The 21253-nt window shown below is 59.7% G+C and overlaps 1 protein-coding gene across 6 annotated transcripts in view; it reads left to right on the top strand.

Annotated features, from left to right (window-relative positions):
• Positions 1-1396: 1396 nt before the first annotated feature.
• The window catches only part of BAIAP2 (BAR/IMD domain containing adaptor protein 2), a 42623-nt gene continuing 22766 nt past the window's right edge, over positions 1397-21253 (top strand). For all 6 annotated transcript variants that reach the window (XM_086762709.1, XM_086762706.1, XM_086762704.1 and 3 more), the window contains exons 1-3: positions 1397-1504; positions 10392-10467; positions 12435-12521. In XM_086762709.1, the coding sequence (XP_086618835.1) occupies positions 1433-1504; positions 10392-10467; positions 12435-12521 (235 nt within the window). In that variant the 5' untranslated portion in view covers positions 1397-1432. The remainder of the gene's footprint in view (positions 1505-10391; positions 10468-12434; positions 12522-21253) is intronic.

Genomic DNA, 21253 nt, shown 5'->3' on the forward strand with positions numbered 1-21253 from the left:
CTGAGGGGGTAGAAGCCAAAATGGGACCCAAATGAGGCCAGAGTGAGCGGCTGCCTTCTGTGCCTCCCCTGCTCCTCGCCGGGGCTGGGGTGCAGAGCGGGAGGCAGCGCCGGGAATGGCAGTGGGAGGGCTGGGGCCAAGGTATCGACCAGTCTGCTTGGGCTCCTTGTTCTCGGAACTGATGGAGGAGACCAGGGAGAAAAACACGCTCGGCTGCTTAACTGTTTCACCGCTTCTTGCGGCGGAGAAGAAGGAGAGGGAGGCTTGGCCCCAGGGCCGGGACGGGGCAGCCAGTGGCAGGGGTGGCCCTGGGCACACGCAGCTCCCTTTCAGCCGTGGAGAGCCGCGGCCGTGGCTGGGAGGGCTGTAAGGCAAGAGGACGTGGGGTACAGCCCCGCTCCTCGCGTCCCTCAGGACCTGTGCAAGAGTTGCTGGCGCTGGCCCGAGGGACGGGAAGGCCAGGGGACACTCCGCTTTGCTGTCCCGTGGGGACCCATGGTCTCCCCAAGCCAAGCGCTGCGCCAGGGCCGGCCACGCACCGTGGTGACCACTCATCCCACCTCTGCGCGCCCGGACAGCACGGCTGCCATCCCTCCCCTCGTACAACCAACACCCGGCAAACCACCGGCTGCTCTGCCCTTCCAGCTGCTCCTCAGCCGCCCCCCCACACTGTGCAGCCAGGGAATGGGGCGCAGCAGCCGGCGCGTGGGGTGCAGCGAGGGTGCGGCGTGCAGCAAGGCCATGGGATGTGGCAGGAGGGATCTCAGGAACATGGGGTACAGCGAGAGGTACGGGGTGGAGTACAGGAGGGGTACAGCACGGGGTAGAGTGAGGGGTGCAGGAGAGGCTATGGGGTGTAGTGGGGGTATGGGATGGAGAATGGGGGGGGTATGGGATGGGATATGGGATGGAAATAGGGTATGGGATGGGGTATGGGATGGAAATAGGGTATGGGATGGGGAATGGGGTGTACGGTGGGGTACAGGATGGGGAATGGAATATAAGGCGTATGGATGGGGTATTGGATAGGGTGCGGGATAGGGAGTGGGGTATGGGATGGGGTATGGAAAGGGGAATGGGATGGGAAATGGGATATAGAAGGGGTACGGGACGGGGTATGGGATGGGAATGGGATATGGAATGGGAACGGGATATAGGAGGGGTACGGGATGGAGAATGGGATGGGGAGCGCGGCACGGGACGGGGCACGGCGGCGCGGGGGCCGGGCTACAGGCGGGGCCCGGCACGGCCCCCTCCCGCCCCCCGCCACGCTCGGTCCGCCCCCCCACCACCCCCGGGGCCCGGCCCGGTGCGGCCCCTCCCCGCGGGGCGGGGCGGGGCGGGCGGCCGTGAGCTGATAAAAGGCGGAGCAGCCGGTAGCCCCGCGCCCGCCGCCCGGACCCGCTGCGCTCCGCTCCGCTGCCGCCCGCCCATGGTGCTGCCCGGCCCGCCCGGCATGTCCCGCTCCGAGGAGGTGCACCGCCTCACCGAGAATGTCTACAAGGTGAGCCGGCCCGTCCGGGGATCGTCCCCTTCATTTTAATTCTTCCCCCTCCTTCCTATCCTCCGCCGGGAACCGGGGCCGCCCCCGCTCCCTCCCGGGGATGCGCCCGCGGCCGGGGCGGCTGCCGGGGCCCCGCGGGGAGCAACCACCCCCCGAGCATCCCAACCCCCCTCCTCCGGGGCACCGTGATCCCCCCGGGCACCCCCCGGCCGCTGTGGGGGGAGCAGCCCCCGGGTACCCCCAACCCCCCTGGGCATCTCCGGGCACCCTCCGGCTGCTGTGGGGGCGAGCAGCCCCCCCAACACCCCGGCCCCCCCCGGCCGCTGTGGGGGAGTGGGGGCGGCCGGGAGCTGCGTGGGGGTCGGTGGGAGCGGGGCTCAGCCCACGCGCGGTGCTGTCCCCGGGTCCCCTCGGGCCGAGCGCGGCCGCTCCCGCTTTTCCCCGGCGCGAGCGGAGCCTTTTCTGGCTCCTGCTTGGCGCTGGCGTTCGTGAATCTCTTCGGGTTTGGGGTTTTTTTAGTTGGGGATTTTTTTTTTTCTTTCTGCTTTGCTCCCGGTGTCATCAGAAAAAAAATGAAATAATTTATGTGCCGTAATTTTCCTCGTGAAGGAAGTGGTTTCTGCTCTGCTGCATCCTGCGACCAGGTCTAATAAAACCTTTCTAGCCGAACGTGTAATGCAGGATGTCGTTTGTTGAACTGGAAAGCTTGCATGATTTCCTGCGTTTTAAGTGGTTGGATGGAGTTACCTGGGAATGCTAAGTGGGGAGGGAAGAAATATCTGATAAAAAAAAACTTAGGACAAAAAATATCAAGGTGGTGGATTTCTAAAGTCTGGAGTCTGGGCTCCTGGGGCATTACAGCCATGCAGGTGGAGCTAATGGCACCCGAAATCTCGGCCACTCGGGAGGTCTGGGGATGGCGCTTTCTGGCTACGGCGTTCAACCGCGGCTGGGGCTCAGCGGCCTGGGACGCCCTTCCACCCCCCAACGCAGCTGGGGTGCTCCCGGACTCGGGCAGAGCCCGGCACCGCTCGGCAATGCGGTCACGTCCCGCGCGGGAGCCTTTCCCTCCCAGGGAGCCCGGTGTTTGCATACCGGCCCGGGGAGCCGCTGGAGCTCATCACCCAGTTGTGCTGGTGCCCCGGACTGGGCGATGGCGTGGTTGGTCTGGTGAGAGTTGCTGGGAACGGTTTCAGCTGGTGACTCAGGTGTTTGAGGCGTGTTGTCCTCGAAGAACTCTGCTAATAGCAGGTTTGCGGAGCAGGTCGCAATTTCCCCGGGCGCAGCCGGGTCAGCAGCGTGCAGGGCAGCTCATGGGCCATCGCAACAGCAATGCTTGGGCGATGTTTGTTCCCTGAGAGACGAGGGGTGAGTGCGGGCTGGCTCTTCCCTCGCCTCTGACCGTCAGCTTCATCGCCCGCGAGCCGCGGGTCAGACGGGGCAGAGCGCCCGCTGCACACGGCAGCGCCCTCTCCGTCGAAGCCTGGCTGATCTGACTGACGTGCAGAGGGTGCATGGGGGTTTTTTTGGCCCCAAGAGCCAGAGATGGACTCGAGGGGAGTCCAAAGGTCTGACAACCAGTTAGCGAGTGGTTTAATTTCTTGGTGTTTTAGCCAGAGCAGCTGGGGCGCAGGGAGCGAGGACGTGGAGCTGGAACACATCTTGTGGTTTTGCCCAACATTGGCAGCTCTGCGCTGGGAGCTGGAGGAGAACGGTCCTGACCCCGTTCTAGTTCACTGCAGTGAACGAGGAGCCTTTTCTTCTCAAGATGATGCTGATGATGCTTTTCTTGTCCTGTGGAGATGTGTGGTGTGGGGGGTGTGCAGGAACCTGGTGCTTGCCTGTTTCTTTGAGGGCTCCTGCAGCCTGGGGACTCTGAGGAGCTCCATGAGCTTTGGAGTCTCCAAGTCCAAAACCACCCCTGGTGCTTCACATCCTTGTTGCCCAAGTCAGTTTTTTTGGTTGATGCTTTTCTGGCCGGTACAGTAGCCCAAATGCTGCCATGGTCAGGAGGAGACAACCCCGAGGAAGGGGCTCAATGCCGGGGGAGGCTTGGCCATTGCCTCCTCACAGCCACAGCCCCACGCTTGGCTTCCAGCTGCTGCCGTCGTCTTGCTGAGGTTCTGGCAGCGGCCGGACGGGAGGATCGAGCCAGCTCCCTGCGAGGTCCGGAGCAGACAGCTCTCCCTGTGTCAGGCTTTCCCGAGGCGTCCTGCCTGAGAAGCCCATGGTGATCATTTTCCAGAACCAGCGCTCGCCCTCGGAGTGCCGGCGGTAATGAGATGGTGGGGGAGCTGTCAGCCGCCCCCTCGCCAGCGCTGCCACTACAGGCAGCTGCCTACACGTGTGTAGTAATTACAGAGGGAGACGGAGGCTGCTGGCACCTTCCGCCAACGTAATCCCACCTTTCCCGCTGCTGATTCACCCGTGCGGACCCCGCCGCAGCTGCGGAGCTGGGCTCTGCTGCGGGCTCGGGGGGCCAAACCCCTCCGGCTGTGGGTGCTCCCGTGCCACCCCTCGTCCCTTGGCTGTTTGCAGAAAGGAGGGATGGGGAGTTCCTCCTTCCCCCGAAGACAAACCAGTCTCATTTCTGAGCGATGAGATTAGCGCCGTTTCCAGGCTCTACTCCATTTCATTTTGAAGCTGTTTCTTCGCGTGGAAGAGCGTTTTGCAGTGGTGTGTGAATACTCTGTGTTTGGAAAGGAGTTTGCTTAAAAACACCCTGAACTCGAAGCCTAATTGTCTTGCACAAAAGCAGGCGTGATTCTTGATAATCATTTGCTGCACACCGGCTGTAACGGGTGTCGTTGCCTCATTATCTGCAAGTCCAGAGGGAAGGGGAGCGATGCTTGCCGAAGTGATTCAGAAGGGAAATTGTGGGTGGCGTGGTGTGTTTGGCAGCGGAGGGATGGGGAGGCAGAACCCGGCCCCTGGAGTCGGCGTATCCAACCCCCAAGTTCCATGCACGGTGCTCCCTGCTGTCCCCGCACCCCAGGCCTCGGAAACCTTTTGGCCGGGGCGGTCGGTGGCACGGCTGTGATCGACGGCAGCACCGTGTGCCTGTGTCGAAGTGGGGCGGGTCAAGCTCTGCAAAATTCAAAATTCCTTTCCCAGCAATAACCGCGGAGAGTGGAGGCCAGGCTCGTCATCCCGCAGCGAGCAGGGCCCAGGGCTGTGGGGTTTTTGTAGGGCGAATGCACTTTTGCCAGAGTTGTGCCTTTGTAGGCGTCTTGCTCTGTGGACAAGCGTGGAGCGAGGCTTCGTGCTGGTCCGGCTGCTCGGCCGGGTCCGGACGCAGCAGGGTGCCCGTCAGAGGAGATGCTCCTGGGATGGAGGCGGCCGCTGGCTTTGCCGTGGGTGCCTGGTTGCGTTGAGTCTGCGCGTGGCTAAGGTTTCACTCCGTGCTGCTCGCGTTGCAGGGCAGGGCACGGCGTAGGGCAGCGCATGTCAAACACCTCCTGCGCCGAGCTCCCGGGGGCAAAGCCTTTGGCCGAGTCGAGCCCCTCGTGCGAGGTCTGTGGGGAAGGGGCTGGGTGACCGACCCAGCTCAGCAGCGTGGATCCCACCCCGGGGGGCTGCGGGATGGGTCTGCCTTGCAGGGTGACTGCTGGGGGGCACCAGCGAGGTGTTCCCCCGTGGGTGCTGGGGGCTCTGCGCACCATGCTGCTCTCCATGCTGGTTCCCCTTAAGCCCAGACCCTGATGACAAAGATGTTCAGAGCTCCAGCCCCGAGACTTGGGTCCCTTCATCCTCTGACACAACAGCTAGAAGAAATTAAATGAGTTTGGATGAGGACTCATTTTATTATTTTTCCCCAATTCTCTTCTTTCTGAGCTCTGTCCCCAGGAAAGGTTGTGCTGAGCCGCCTGGCTCTGGGGCAGGACCTTGTGAGAGCCCGAACGGGAGGACAACGGCTCAGCCGTTCCCACGGGCTCGGAGCGAGCTTTGGGAGCGCTCAGCAACGTGGGCTCACCGGCAGCCAGGGAGGGATGCGGCACAGCAGCCGTCAGCAGCCTGGGTTGTGGAACGCGGCTGCTGCGTTGTGTCACGGTGCAGCGAGGTACCAGAGACGTCGGCGGGACGGGGACGATCCCAGGGGTAGAGCTGCGAGGTGAAGTGAGTCCAGCGAGGCTCCCCTCCCAGCAGAACCTCGGCTCCTGAAACTAGGCGGCTGTCTTCCGATGGTGCGGGGCAGTCTGAGCTGGGATGGAGGCAGCGCCGGGGCCGGCTTGGGCATTAAATATTGATGCAGAAATAATGGAAGGCATTCCTGGAGCTGGGCTGACCCATTTAGAAACAAAACTTCCTTAGAGCTGAGCCGCTCTGCAGCGTGGCTGCGGTGTAACCGAGAGCCCCGTGGTGCTGCCCCCTCCAAGGGCGCTTGTCATGGTCACATTGTGTCCTGCTGTCACCCGTGAGTCACCCGGGAAAGCCGTGGGTGCCAGGCCACCCCTGCCACTGTGCATCATCGGGCTTGCAAGGAGCCATCGTGCCTTACTGGTGCGTAGGGCGGCAAAGAATGGTGCTGGGAAAACACCCAAGCTGGGGTTTTTTGGCTCAAAGTCCGTTACTTGTGTTGGCTGAGGTGCCCAGGATGTCCCCCGTGAGCGCTGCACGGGCTGTCCCTGCAGTGGGGTAGCTGGGAGAGGAGCCCAGGGCACGGCGTTTTGGGGTGATGCTCGTCCCTCAGACAGATCCGGGAGCCTCTTTGCGCTGGTGCGCACTTGCCTGGCCCTTCACCGTCTTGAGGAGAGGCTGGCCGTGAAGTCCGGCTGTAATTGCGGTGCTGTAATCGGGGCAGCGCGTACGCTGCTGGTGGGCTGACGCAGCGGCGCGGGGCGAGGTCCCGTCCCAGCTGTGCGGTGATGCACCGCAGCCGGCGCCGTGCCTCTCGATGACGGTGGAGCAGGGCCTGGGCGCCCAGCAAACCGCAGCCGCTGGCCCCCTCCAGCCCCAGCAGCGCAAACGGGCGCCTGCCTTCTATTTCGCTTCGGTTTGAGGATCGACCCGGGGAGAGCTGTGCAGCCTGGGTTTTAATTTATTTTTTTTTTTTTAAAAGCCCTTAAGGAGCTGTCGTGCAGGTCTTTCCTACGCAGGAGAAATCTGAGACACGCTGAACCAGCTCCGTTTCCAGCTTGTTCTTGGGAAGGGCTTCAACTTTTACGCATGGACTGGCTACGGCGGCGGCAGAGGGGCGAGACAGGGACCTGATTTTCCGTTGCCCCTTCTCCCCTCGTTCAGCGGGGCTGAGTCCTGGAGACCTCGTGCTTTGCATTAGTTTCATTTTTGGCAGCGGAATAAAGCCGTGCCAATCCCAGAGAGCTGAGTGGCATTACCCAGGGAATTCAGTGCAGTGGAACAAAGCAAAGCCCTTTCAGCCTTCGCCTGCCAGGTTTTTTTTTTTTGCCGGTGTTTTTCTAAACTCTGCCCAGGCGGCGTGTGGAAGGCAAACAACTTGTGGGTGGTGCTGATGGAGCAAAATGTGAGGGAGGAGATTTGCTCTCATTACCAGAATGTTGCTGAGCGTTGGCTTCGCGCCTCTGCCCCCCGGCTCTGCAGGTTGGGGTGGCTGGGGTCTGCATCCGTCCCCGGAGCAGCGACAGCGCCGTGCTGGCCGACGCGGGTGTGCGAAGCGATGGCTCGTTGAGCGTATCCCGTGACACAAATACGTTTGTGTCAGGGTTTCTCCTTAGCAGCCGGTAGCTTTTCAGCCTCTCACTTGGAGGGGGATGTGAAGGTGCGTTAGTTCTGGAGTCACCTCGCCTTCGCGCCCTGGGAGTGAGAAGAAGGCTTGAAAATATCTATTTTTGTCTCTGTAGTGAAGAGCCCTTTCCGATGCCCTCATCCTGCCGGGCTGTTATTGTTGGAGTCTCCAGACAATGTCTTAAAAACACTCACTTTCAGCACGCTTCCTCCTGAGGCTTTGTGGATTTTCTTTGGCCAGCAAAGCGTTGCCTCCCCCTGCTTCAGCCGGGCAGGGGGATCCTTTCTGGGGCTCTCTTCTCTTTATATGTTGCTTTAAAGTGGCAGTTGTCAGTCAGTGGGGAGAGGGGTCCTGCCCTGCACAGTGCCCAGTTGTGCTTTGGTTCCCTCCAGTTTGGGGAAGATGCGCTGAATTTTGGAAGGGGATTTCCTTGAATCTGGTTCCACCTCATCCGTCCCCACCAGACCCACAGCTCGGCTTCAGCCTTCGGGCAGGGCCGGGGGCTGCTCTCTATCGCTGCCATCCGCGTGCGATGGTGCTTGCCAGCGGTCGCCGGTGCTCCTGCTCCACAGGTGATGCTTGGCTGCAGATCCTGTTCCATCACTCGTTTGCCGAGCTTTGTGCTTTGGGAAGGTTTGTTTCCATAGGCACTGCTGCAAAAATCCGTGTATTTGTATGTACACGCGTACGTGCATCTACATAAACACTGCACTTAACCTAGCAAACTGTTTAAAAATCCCTTCCCCACAGAAATTCTGCCAATATTTCATCTGCAGAAATGTTGTTCAGCCTCAGACTGCTCAGGCTGAGCGTGGCGGAGGCTGCAGCCGTGGCTCTGCTGGTGGCAGGGACAGGTGTCCGTGTCCCCTCCGCGGGCAGCGGGGACGTGTCCGTGTCCCCGCTGTGGCAGCGATCCCACACCTCCAGCTGCTTCGCAGGGTAACACAGGTAGATTTCTGACCGAAGTTAAACGTGCTGTGGGAAGGATGGAGCAATCCTCGTCAGTGTTAATTAACTCCTGTGCATTTGTCTCCTGCAATTAGGAAAAACAACCCGGTATGTGGCTCGGTTGCTACAGGTGAATGTTCTCCTGTGGAGCGGAGCGTGTTCACTAAACTGCGCTGCCCCAGAGCAGCTCCCGCGTGCGCTGCGCTGCTGCGCGGCTTGACCTGCAGCCTTCATTAGCAGTGAGATTTCTCGTTAGCCTCATGCGTGCCCGTCAGGGCTCTGCCGTCACCTCCTGTCCTTTGCAGGGCTGTGCGTGGTGCTGTGGGACGGACCCCAAAGCACCGGGAGCTGCTGGGGCGGTGGCTTTTGGGGCATCGTGGCTTGGGCTGCTTTGGTGACCTGGGCTCAGGGCTGCGGCGGGGCGATGCTTGGAGGATTAAAAGGATTTCTGCTGCCAACAAATTCCAGCGCCTAGGTGATGCCCCTCCTCGACGCTGGCCCCCGAGCTGGCGTCCCACGTGGGTTCCTGCTCAGTGAAATTAGAAAATGGCTGGTTCCATCTGGGGGGAGGCGCGGGCTGAGCCTTGCGCGTGTGCACCCGCGGAAGAAAATTAAACTGTCACCCTCTCCAAAGGCCAGGCGGCAGGAACTCGAGATAAAAATGCCTCAGGCAGAAAATGAGCTTTATAGTGTTTGGCCCGCTTCAGATGAGGTGACAGATGCTTAATCAGCTTATTTGCCCTAAGTGTCTGCCTGCTGTCTTCCCTCCCCTTCCCGGGATGGGACGCTGCCAGCCGCGTGGCGTGGGGGCTGCAGAGCCCTCGCTTCTGGGGGGAACACCCGTGGGTCCCTGCTCGGGCTGTGTGGGGACATTTAGGCATCAAACTTAATTTTCGTGGCGGGGCAGAGCAAGGGGCTGTCCTCGGGGTGGGGACCAGCTTGGTCCTGGTCTGGAGGTCGGATTTGTGAGGAGAGAATGGAGGTTTTGTTGACTCTTCCCCGGCCGGGCTGGGAATCGGTGTCTGGTTTTGGAGATGCTATCGGTGCCGGGATTGAATAGCTCTGGCAGGGGAGGGCCAGCAGCCGCTGTGCCAAGCGCACAAAGAAACTGTTCTTCCCGAGCCGATTATTCCTTCCCCCCTGTTTAAATAAGGACCTGGAGCGAGGGAGGAAAAGCTGTCAGACAGCGCTTCTGGTGTTCACCAACACCCTCGCTTGTGCATTTACAGGCAGGTGGAAAGTGGCACCGCGTGCTTGCAGACCGAGGTGCGATTCCTCGCGCGTGGCTTCAGCCGCGGCTGGCGCCCGCTCGGTGAGGACGGCGGTGGCTTTGTTCTGTCTGTGGCTCCTCGGTGGTGTTTCTTAACGCGGCTCTGCAGCCCTTCCTGCTCGTCCGTGACAGACCCTGCTGGGCCGTCCTGGGAGTGGGACATCCCCAGCCATCAACTCCCAGAGCTCGGGTCAACCTTGGTCTGAGGGCCACTGCCAGTTCTGGTTATTATGGTTACATTCACCGTGTCTGACGATTTTCTGGTGTGGGGCATTCACTTATCCCTTCTGGTGAAGCACCTGCACAGGGCATCTCGCGCTGGAGCCCTGCGGAGCCACTTTGTTACGGACCCTCGGCCTCGCGGCGTTCAAAGCCCAGGCTTGGTCTTCCTCAGTAACGCTGTGGGATGGAGGGTGGATGTCGGGGTCATCTTCCCCCATGCTGCTGTGCCTGGGCTCTGCTCTCGCCTGGTGTTGGGGCGGTGGTGGAGCTGGCGTGGGGATAAGCCCTCGGTGAGCGGTGACGGTGCCTCCAGCCCGCGCTCGCCGGAGGAGGCACGGCTTGAAGCCGCAGCGCGGGTTGCGTTCAGTGGATGTCCTGGCTATGTCCACCAGCTCTTATCGCCGTGTTTGGATTGGTGTTGGGCACTTCCTGGTCCGGTACTTTTGATTTACCCCAAGTGAGAAGAGTATCTGCCCTTCCCGGCCAACAGGGCCCTTCCTTTTGACCGTGGTTTGCACGACGTGGGTATACTGGAGGCTTCTCGGTGAAACCCGTAGTCCTCTTGCAGACGTCGGGAAGCTTGGGCTGAGTTGCTGAGAGGTGTGGGAGGATTCATTTTGTTCTGTTACTGCATTGATGAACGTAGAGTTCAGCCTGGCTGCCCCGGGGGAGCACGGAGCCGCTCTGCCCATGCTCCCCATCGTCTCTGCTGATCCCTGATGATGATGTTCTTTTTCCTTTAGACGATCATGGAGCAGTTCAATCCCAGCCTCAGGAATTTCATTTCTATGGGGAAGACCTATGAAAAGGCCTTAGCAAGTAAGTGCGACTGCGTTGCTGATGTTTACTGCTGAAATACTGGGGGCTGCGGGGCTGCTGAGGGTCTGGCTGGACGGCATGGCCTCGGAAGGGAGGAAAGCTGGAAAACCAGCTTGGGATGCTCTTTGTTCCCATGGGGAGGGGACAGGGGAGATGGTTCTTGGACCTTGAGCTCGCATCGTTGGGATGTGCAAGGCGTGTGCTTGCTGCGGGGCCATGGCTGCGGAAAGGATCCGAGGGATAAAATGTTGGGTGGCAACCGGATAACAAATGCGCCTCCCACCAGTTCATCTTTAAAGGTTGCTTTAAAATATTTAGAGTTACGATTTCAAGTTGTGTTTAAAGATGTGTTGTTTAAACGTCCAAATTTCCCAGAAGAATGCATTGGAAGAGAAGGAAAAAAACTAAAAATATTGTTGGCAGCTCTGGATTGGGAATTCAGGGCCCTACTGGGAGCCGTGAGAGAGGTGTAGAGTGAAATGATCGAAAGCCAACTCTGAATTGATGAAACCCAAAAATGGACTATTCTGACTTAGAATGGCTTTGCCATTGCGCTGCCGGGCCCCCCTCGGCTGGGTTTTGGGGAGGGTGGAGGCGGGCTGCTCTCGACCCCACGGCACTGCTGTCCTTCGGGGAGGGCTCCGCTCCCTTCGGAGCAGCGCTGCACATCTCCTGGATTTTATTCTTTTAATTGGCTCCGTGGAAATGCCTGTAAGGGAAGAGGCTGTCATAATCTTAAGCCAGTGGAAAAAAATAAATCTTGGTGTCTCATGGTCCTAAAGGACGGTGTTTGAAGCACGGCCTTTGGGAAGGGTCTGCGCCTTCTGGCTTTGAGCCTGGAGCCAATTTTACTTCCCACGAATCCGATGAGGCTCCTGGATGTTTTGGGGATCTGTTAAGACCCAGACCTCGTGCCCTTCTCAGGGCCAGGCGCTGCCCTGCGCGCTGCTTTCTCGCCAGTTCTCAGCCGTGTTTTCAATTGGGATTTAATGGATCAACTGGCCGTGACGGGGGAAGTGCCCGTCCATCCCGGCTCAATGCTCAGGGGCTGTGGACTCTGCTCCCCGGGGATGGGGCACCTCGTGTGCCCGTACAAGCGGTGTTTCCCAGCCCCTCCTAACGATGCTAACGAAGCGGGGTTGGTGACTTGGGTGTGCCTCTGCCTGCTGTCAGCCTGCTGGGGTCCGCAGCTGGGGAGGGAGAAGGGGCTGCACTCGGGACTGCGGTTCCGATTTGTTCCTCTGAAATGTCACCCTGATAACGCAGCTTCAGTGGCCCGGCTGGCGGGCTGCGCTGACAACACGCTGTTCTGTCGCAGCTGAAGCCGGGCACGCCGTCGCTGCAGCGTTCTGTGGATAACCAGTGCCGTCGCTTGCTTTCTGTCTTTCTCACATCCCCGCTGTGAATGCGCTTTGAAGCCCGACATCTTCCTGTAATTTTTAATGTTGTCTTTGGTCGTCCTTCACTTCGGATCCCCGAGCTCACGGGGGGCATCTGAAGGCAGCGTCCCAACCGCTGAATCACGCTGGGAGAGGCTCCAGCGCGGAATGTGTCGGAGCGGAGCTGGAGCCGTACAACGTGTTCTGGTGACGAGAGGAAACCCCCCGCTTATCTGATGGAAGCCGAGTGTGTGGCTGGAATGTCAGCAAGCAGGGCTGAGCTGTAAAGAGTCTGTGATACTCGGCTATTCCACAGCAATCCGTCTGAGTGGCGTTAGCAGGCTGATGGTTACACCGGGATGAAAACCACCGAGGTCCTGCTTGTACCTTTTTTTTCTCCTAAATGGCCCTGTAACCTCGCTGCTCCCGCTTCCTTCACTCGTTTCTCTTCTGTTTGGTGCCTTTCCCTCCCCGTGGGGTTCAGCCCCTTGCAGTACTGTCTGTTTTCGTGCCTAGCATCTACTCAGTGCCCTGGAAGTCGTAACAGCCATTAAAGAGAATATGACCTGCGCTCTCTGATGCTTTTAGGTATGACATACGCAGCGAAAGGATACTTCGATGCTCTGGTTAAGATGGGAGAGCTGGCCAGTGAAAGCCAAGGATCTAAAGAATTGGGTAAGTCACCAGTTTGCCGCTAACTGGAGTCGCAGCCCAGAGTGGGCTCGGAGCACGGGAATGGAGCCGGATTTTTGCTGTTGGTGGGGATAACAAGCTCAACGTGGAGCTGATCCTGCCTCATGTGAATGGTGAAAGTGTTTCTGTATTTGCTGTTGTTGTAGCTGAAAAAAAAACCAACAGCCTGCTATTCTTCGCGTCGGGATTTTGGGGCACTGTGGGCTGTGGTGTTCGCAGGGAGCGGCTTTGCGGGCGTTTTTGCCCTGCTTTGCAAAGGATGGAAATGCACTGGGTTCTGGCCGGGGAGCTGGGGCAGCACTGCCGGGGTCGCCGCTCTGAAGGAGCCGGGGTTGCCGCAGGGGACGGGGAGCGGTTTGGGAGCGGGCAGGGCAGCGGTGCTGGAGCGGTGTCCCAGCGGGCCGGAGCTGGGCTGCGCGTGCTGGGGGCTCTGGTCGTACCCCAACCCGGCAGAGCTGTTGTGCCGTCTCTGCGCTGTCAGCCACGTCCCAGTGCGACGCAGCTGGTGGCGTGTCTTTGCTCAGTCGGTCTGAGGTGTGATGGATGTCCGAGCTGTGATGCTCAGTGCCTCCTTTCCCTTTCTTACTCTTTTTCCTCTGGTGAGTCCTTCGGGAACTGCTTTTCCGCTCTCCCCATCGCTCAGGCATGGCTCCCGTGTTCTCCCCTGGCAGCGTTGCGCTGCGCAGACGCGGTTCGAGGCAGCTCTCCCCCGGGACGCCGCGGCCTCTCCTGAGGCTGAGGTGGGGTTTGATCTCACTGCCCTGGCAGCCCCAGGTGAGCCCCCCTCCTGCAGCCTGGCTCCCCAGATCCCCGCGCTGGGAGATGGCAAGCTGCCCTCATTAACGCGATCGCGCTGCGCCAGTCAATTAACAGGGGAGGTGGAGCTGCAGTGAGTCTGAGGGCTGACGGGGCCATGGGTAAGCAGCCCCTTGGCGGGGCCAGGCTTCGGTTTTGCCACGCGGTGTTCCATGTCAGGCGCCGCTTACCCCCAGCTCCGGCTCGCTGTCTGCGTCTGAGTTTTGCTGGGGAAGCAGCAAGTGTCTATGGAAACCAATTTTGTCACTTGGATCAGAGCTGCCTGTGGCAATCTGCTTCTGTTTATTAAATAAAGCAGAAGAGCCTTGTGCGCCGTGCGAGCAGCGGCTGAGATGGTGGCGGCAGTGCAGACCTCGCTGTCTAAGGGCTTCCTCCTCTTCTGCCTCTTCGGGGGTGTAAACACAGCAGCTCTGTCCTGGACCTGGAAGCTTGGGAAAGCCTCGTCAGGCGGCTCCGCTTGGGAACCGCAAGCCCGGCCTCCCCTTCGGAGCAGCTCCCGGCTTTGCTCACACTCACAACCCGGCTTTGGTGTCTTCTGGTCCTGCTTCCTTGCCGAAGGATGCACGGCTTGGCAGCGGGTATCCTTAGTGCCCTCCTGCTGCGCGTTCCGCGTGCGGCTCGAGTATTTTGGGGGTGGTTTAAGCTGTTTCGTACCTTGGTGCGAGCACTTCCGAGGGAGGATCCCGGCGGCTCCCGCTCAGCCTGGCGCCGTGAGGACCGGCTGCTCCTCGGACCTCTGGCTGTGTTGATCTTGCTGATATTTATTGTGGCAGCTGCTCCGTGCAGAAGAAAGTGAAGATAAAATTTCTGGCTGTAGTTTACTGGAGATGATAACAGCCGGGGACGCAACCCCCTCCCAGCGGGATGTGTAAACAGGGGCTGAAAAATGTGTCGGATGGGGGCTGTGCTCGCCTGGGCCAGGGCTTTTCCTGGGAACACCTCTCCCTTATCGTCCCTGCGCTGTGATTGCCGATAGTGCCGGAAGCGCGCGCTGGGCTCTGGGTTATTTCACGCTGTCCCGGAGGCAGCGGCGAGCGGGGATGTGCAGAATTGCCGCTTGCGTTGGCGTTGTGCCCCTGCTGCTGTCCCCCTCCTCCAGCAACAGGACAGGGAGAGCTGCTCCGAGCCGGGGATGCTCTGCGTGGGGCTGCAGCTCACAGCTGTTTGCAGCCTCCACAGAAGAAAATCTGAGATTTGTTTCCCTCCTTAACCCTTTCTTTTCTGAACTTGGATGATCTTCTGATGTCCTTTCTGGGACAGGAGGTGTCAAAAGAGCATAAAAACACTGCAGACCCCATGTCTAACAGGTGATGAAGGCAGCCACGTCTGTCCCAGCTGTCCTGTCTGCGCTGCGGCGGTGCTGCCCGTGCTGGGGTGGTGGTGGGGGCTGTGTTTGCCCTGCGGTGACGCAGCTGTGTGCAGCCGTGCCGGCTGTCCGGCGCAGCGAGCTGGGGTGGCTGGTTCTGCTTGGTGCTGCGTTCCTCCGATGGCAGTGACGCTGCATGCTTGTCTTGCCGAAAACATCTAGCCTGCTGACCCTCTGAGCTTGGGTCCCCGCTCACCAGCTGCTTAGCACTTCACATTTCTCTGTGAATTCTCCATCAGATTTTAGCGACTGTGTGTAGACAGGATAATCCCAGGTGGTGGTGGAAAACCTAGCGATAATAAAGCACTTGAGCTGTAATCGGCTCTGTGGCTTGAGTTTTCGGATGCAGGCGTCTGGCAGGGCTGTACCTCTGTCTGAACCCTGCTGCCGTGGCATTCCTGGGAGCTGGATACCGGGGAGGGATGGCAGGGAAGCTTCTTTGCTCTCTGGGCTGCTGTCCTTGGAGGATTACACACGTGCCCACAGCTCCTCTTCGAGAGGGGTTCCTCGTGCGGTTCCTTCAGTGCTTGCTGTGGTGGGAAGCCGAGATGCTGGCATGAAGGGTGTAAGAGCCGTGTGTCCGATTGGTGAAGGCTTGCTCCGGGCTGGATCCAGGAACGCTTTGTAGACACTTCTGAGGAGCTCCACTCTCACATGCACGAGTGCTTGGGTGACTTTGGCCCTTGTCCAGCTCCTGCTTATGTCCCTGGGATGCTACTCAAAATGGTGTTTCTTTTGCCCCCCTTTAAAACTTGGCGAAGTCACGGGAAGGGGCTTTTTCTTCCCAAGAGAGGTGCCTGCCAGCGTGCGGAGCCGGCGGCAGTTTCCACCAGGCTGGAGCACACCGGGATGCTGGGGCTGAACGGCACCTGCAGAAACCCCCTCCGGGCTGGAGGGGGCTGTTGCGCAGCGGGTGGTTTTCCTCCCAGGTCTCTTGAGTTAGTGAGGCTGCTCTGACTGAGGCACGGTGCCAGGCATGCAATAATTACCCTTCCGTTGCTGGGCCGAGGGAGACTCTGGTAGATGATGGCTTTCTTCTGATACACTGTTAGCACAATAAAATGGGGACCAGTGGTGCCTTTGCAGTCCAGTTGTTTTCTGGGGAGCTGTTTGGTGTCAGTGGAGGATGCTGGGCTTCCGGAGTGTTAAACAGTCTCCTTACAGCTTTTAAACCGTTGATGAGCATCGCGGAGGGATGCAGGGTAGAGCCATCTCCACCGGGCATGCTGTGTGGGTCGGAGCTGGGCACAGAGCCTGGTCCTGCCCGCGACGCTGCCGTAGAGCCAGGGTGCCACCAGCCCGTGCTGTGGTGGGACAGCTGATGTGGCAGCTCCTGGAGAGGAGCAGACCAAGCTGGTGGGACATCCACAGCTGCCCAGGAGACTTCAGGCTCCCGTCTTCCCCACAGCTCCTCGGTCTGGCCCGGCTCGCTGTGGCTCAGAGGCTTTGAGCCCTCTGGGGAGAGGGATTAATCTGTTAATTGGATTTGCAGTTGTTTTGGGTAGGCGCTTCCTGCAGCAGCGGAGATGCAGATATAGATCCCGTGAGTGTCAAAGGTCGTCGAGGCGCGATCAGGGACCACCCGAGCCCGCGGTGGCCGTGGTGCCCATCCCCACTAGGGACCTGCCAGAGCAGCGCCCAGAAAAACTGAACCTGAACACCAGGAAATATTTGGTGGTGACAGTGTCCCTGCAGTGAGGTCCCTTGGCCCGTGGAGACCAGCTCCTGGGTGAGACAGCAGCAGTAATCTTGTCCTTGATCCTTTTAAAATTGACCTTAACGATGCACTTAATGGCTTGTGGGTAACAACTTTGTGCTGCTGGAAGAGTGGGTGCTCTGGACCTGCATTTCCACCTGTGCTTCTGTCCAAAGCCAGAGAAATTGTTCCAGAAATTCAGGACTCCGCCTCCAAGCTGTGTTCCCTCCACTTAGAGAAGGAACCAGTAGGAATGGGCTTGCTAAGGGTGCAGAACCACAAGAAAAGACCTCTTAAAAACTGCTGCCTGCCTCAGAAAGGGACGTTGTGCTGCCTGCGTTGCCTTTTCACTGCCTCCAGACCCTCTGAGTGAAAGCAGACTGCCGTAGCAGCAGGCTGTTCTCACCAACCTGTGTTTGGTAGGTGACGGAGGGCTGTTCAGCGAGCATCTGCCAAGAGCGTGCTGCCTGGCTGGGGCTCCTAACGCGCAGCAGCTGTGCGTAACGTTGGGGTTCCACCTCTGCTGGTGACATCTTCCAGGGATGCTAACCTGCTGCGTGCCCGGGACCCACTTCTGCAGGGGTGCTCCAGCCTTTCGGGAGGGACGGAGGGGCCGAGTGTGTGTCCACGGGCTGGTGTCTGCTGTCGGTGCTGTGAGCTTGGCAGGTTTCAGGAAGGGGCGCAGCTCGTTGCGTGGCCAGCCCCGGATCCTGGAGGGATTTGCTTCCCCTCCCGGGACTGCCGGCATGCAGGTCGGATCGGTCCGTGTGGGTCCAGGCCGGTGCAGTCAGGTCTGTGCAGCCGTGTCCTCCTGCGCTAACTGACCCTGTGCCACCAGTACAGCTGCTGCCGGAGCAGTGGGGCACTGGGGACTCGCTGCTCTGTACGTCGTGATACATCCTGATATGGATGTGTGATCCATACGCATCCGGGGCGGCTGCTGGGAAGTGTGGGGCATCGTGGGTCACCCAGGTCTGTGATCTGTCGGTGGTAAAAGTGTCAATGGCAACGGCTCGGCCTGAGGGAGCCGATCGCTGAAACGTGCCGCTGAACTTGACTGCGTCTGGGTGCCTTGGGAAGGTTTTGCTATTTTCTTTACCTTGTCTCTCAATAAATAAATGAAAAATGTCTTGGGCTTTGCCCAGCTGGGTTGAAGCAGAGGCTACAGACAGAGCTGGTCGTTACAGTGCTGCTGAGTCACTGATAAAACATCACAAACCGGGTACTGCCCACATCGGCTGTGAGAAGTGAAACCTTTTTTGAAGAGGAAACGGATAAATCGGCCCGGAGAAGCTGATTGTTTCCCCACACTGATATCAGCACAGATCTTTCCCCAGGTTGTCTTGTGATGGAAAGTCACTGATCAAGGCAGAGCCTTCTTGTCTGGACGAGGTGTTGGGCTGTGAAGTGCTTCTCTGGGTGGCTTGGGGGCTTGTCTGCGGCACGTGCCATGTCTGTGAGCCTGGACCGAGAGACATCCGTATGAGGAACGAGGGAAAAAAAGATTGCGGAAGTTTTCAGTAGCGTGCTTCTGCCTTAGACCTGGCTTGCTGCGACCTTCAGCACATGTGATGTGCGAACAGAGTTATTGCTGGGCCGCGTGTGCGGGGCCGGGGGGAAGTGGCAGTGGGGACGTGCCCGAGCTGTGACCGCAGGAGCAGGGGGTGGGCGGCCACGCGTGCCGCTGGTGGCCAGCGCTGCAGCTGGGGGGAAGTGGACGGTGTGAAACGGGGTGCACGTGGCGCTGGAAGGGGAACCGGTAACTGCTGGGCTGAGAGCCCTGCTCTGCCGAGTCCAGGGGAGCAGGGTTTCACCCCGGAGCAGTGCTTTGGTAATGATGTGCACAGGGCTGGTGCTCTCCCCTAGAGAAAATAAACCCAAACCGATGGAGCTCTCCCGTCGAGCAGGCACCTTTTCCCAGCCAAGTCTGGGAGGAGGGGAGCGGGTGCCTGGCGCAGGGACTGCCTGGCCCCTCTTCCCTGCCATCTCCGCCTGCCCTGGGAATGTGCTGGCACAGACGCATCCCCCTCCCTGGGTTTCCCCTCCTCGCGTTCCGGTGCTTGCTTGGCATCAAAGGATTCAGCTAACAGCATTTAACTAGCCGTTGAAAAGCAGATTATTTTTTTCCCCCTTGGCTTCAGGAGGCAGCCGCTCAGACAATTTGCCCTGTTACTGTCTGTGGCTTTTTCTCATTAATGAGCTAATATTCCTTTGCTGCCAGCCTGGTTACTTCCCTCGATGGCACCGTCATCTTTCCTGACCTCCCTTCGCAAAAAGCAACAGGGAAAAGCCCAGCACAACATCAAATTGTGGAGGAGCTGAGCCTCTGGACTCCTTGTTTCTCATCCTTTTCATGCTTTTTATTTGGGACCTGAATCCCCAGAGCAAGCGATCTGGATGGGGAGCGATGCCAACGGTGCTGCATCCCCCATCTGATGGGAGCGAGGAGCGATGCTGGCGATGGATGCAGTGATGTTGGCTTGGCAAAGCATGGATGACGCCTGGGGCAGCGGGAGCCGGTCCTGCGGCCACCGGCCCCCGGCTCCCGCTGCCCTTGGAGGACAGATTGGGCTGCTTCAGCCCTGGACAAGTGTCAATGTGTTCTGGCTCAGTTTTGGCTCCTTTGTTGATGCGTTGCTTGGTATTTTTATGAAAAACGGCTCGTAACTAGCTCAAGAGAGGGGAGGAAAAAAAAAATCAAATCAAAAAGCCAAACCCTGTGAGCTGGGTTCCTACTGCTCTGCCTTCTGGAGGGGCAGCTGGCTCCTGCGCCACGCCGATAGCGATGGGAGGGATGTGGAACAACCTGTTTCCCTGTTGCTGGCTGGGTGTGGTAGGGAAGGGCTCACAATAGCCCCTATAGTTCTCCCAGAGCGATACTGTGAGTCAGAGAGACGTAAATAGCAGCTCCTCCTTCCCTGTTTGTGCTTTGCGGGAAGGTGTGTGAGCGCGGCGCGGGCAGGTGGAACGCTCGCTCTGCAGTCCTGCCCTTCCTCATCCTCATTTTCGCCTTTGGGCGTCGGGGAGGCAGCTCACCTTGGGTTTCTTGGCCCGTGGCGTGTGTGTTTTGGCCCATACGATGTGCGTTTTGGCAGCAAGGCTCACGTGGCCCTCGCGCTCCATATGCAATGTACACTGCGGCCCAACCCCTCTCCCTGCGCTCTGCCCCGCCGCGCAGCCGTAATTACAGTGTTTAATTTACAAACGCCGCTGGTAGGTGATGCAAAACGCCCCATGGGGCGTGTGCCGCGGTCCCAGCCCCGCCAACGCCTCGCGGTATCGTCAGCGCGATGCCACGGATCCTCTGCTGAGCTGCGGTTTGAAATGTTTAGACTTTCTGACTGCTGTTGGTACCTCTTAAGTCACAGTTTAACTTCTTCCCTGCTGCCGCGCTGGGTCAGTCTGGGCGGTTTTGGGGTGAAATGTCCGTTAATGCCTAACGAGGCCTGTAGCTTTCTTGCGGTGGCAGAGCAACTCGTCGCGCGGCAGTTTGGGGTGTCAGATGCGCCGTGTACGAATTCACATGGCGCTGCGGCTGCTGCTTGAGGGTTTAATTCAAATCCTGCTGCTGCCTCGCGTGGGCTCCCAGCGACGGCAAAGGGCACGGGAAGCCTGGAGCCGACTCCTTCGCGGCCGGTTGGGAAGAGGCTCCGGAGGAAGCTCCCGTTCCTCCGCGCAGCCCAGCGCTGGGCAGGCGTCCAGCTGCCTTCCTGCCCCGCGCCGGCTGCAGCGCGGCGCTCACCTTGAGCTGCTCTTGGTGCCGGGCCGGCGAAGGGGCAGCAAACGGGCTGTGGCTGGGGAGCACGTGGCATGGCGGGCACGGGGGGACAGCAGTGTCCCCTCACCCGCGCTGGGACACGGAGGAGCTTGCAGCTGTGCCGGGTGGGAAAGGCTCCGCGTCACCACTCGCTTTGGTGTGGGGCTGAAATTGTCTGTGCTCTCGCGGCGGTGGGAGCCGAGAAAGTCTGAACAAAAAGGTGCGTTGAGAGATGCACCGCACACCTCCCCGGCGGCTGGGAGCGGGTTTAACTCCAGGGGATGTGGGCGATGTTTCTGAGTGCCTGGTCCCCGCTCTCGGGGTGGGCTGGATGCTCGGCAGCCGTGGCCAGAAAGCCCGGGGCCAGCCCTGCGCCGCCTTTCCCAGCCGGGGCTTCCAGCCCGGCTGAACGGGAAGCGAAAGGCAGAGGGGGTGGTGCGAGCTTTGGAAATAATAAGCGAGCCACCCTTGCGTTGAGATACTCCTGAAAAAGCAATCTCGGCCGAGCCAACGGCGTTGCGTCATCGCCTCCTTGCAGTGGGAATTCGTGCACTTCCCACGATTGAGCCGTCGCAGCCCGACCGGAGAGCAATTTCCTGCCGCGCTCGCGGTGGTGACCCCGTGCCCGGGCCTCCCCGTTCATACGCGGAGCCCTTCACCGCGGACGTGCGCTCAGCCTGCGCGCCGGGGGCTGCTCCGCTGCACTCAGCACCTTGCAGAGCGGCCGGAAAAGATACAGCCGGCTCGGCGGCCGCGGGAATCTCGGCGTGCGGTTTCCTCCCGGTGAAGGAGCGGAGCCGCAGCCGCGCCATCTGGTCCCCTCCTCGCGTTGCGGGATGGTTTGCGCATTGCTGCTCTGTCGAGGTGCCGAGCGGGGGACGGTGGCCCTGGTGCCTGCCGGGGCTGCGGCCGGTTCCGTTACTGTGTCGACCCGAGGCGGAGGGGGCCGGTGCCTGCCAAGGACAAAAAGAGATCAGATTTTAATGTTTGCGGAAGGCTTTGAGACACGGTGTGCGGTGCAAAGTACAAATTGCTTCAGCCGCGAGAGCAAAGAACCGTTGGGTCAGGCTGTTCCCGCT

The sequence above is a fragment of the Chlamydotis macqueenii genome, chromosome 18 (assembly GCF_036417535.1).
Source record: "Chlamydotis macqueenii isolate bChlMac1 chromosome 18, bChlMac1.mat, whole genome shotgun sequence".
Classification (NCBI taxonomy): Eukaryota; Metazoa; Chordata; class Aves; order Otidiformes; family Otididae; genus Chlamydotis; species Chlamydotis macqueenii.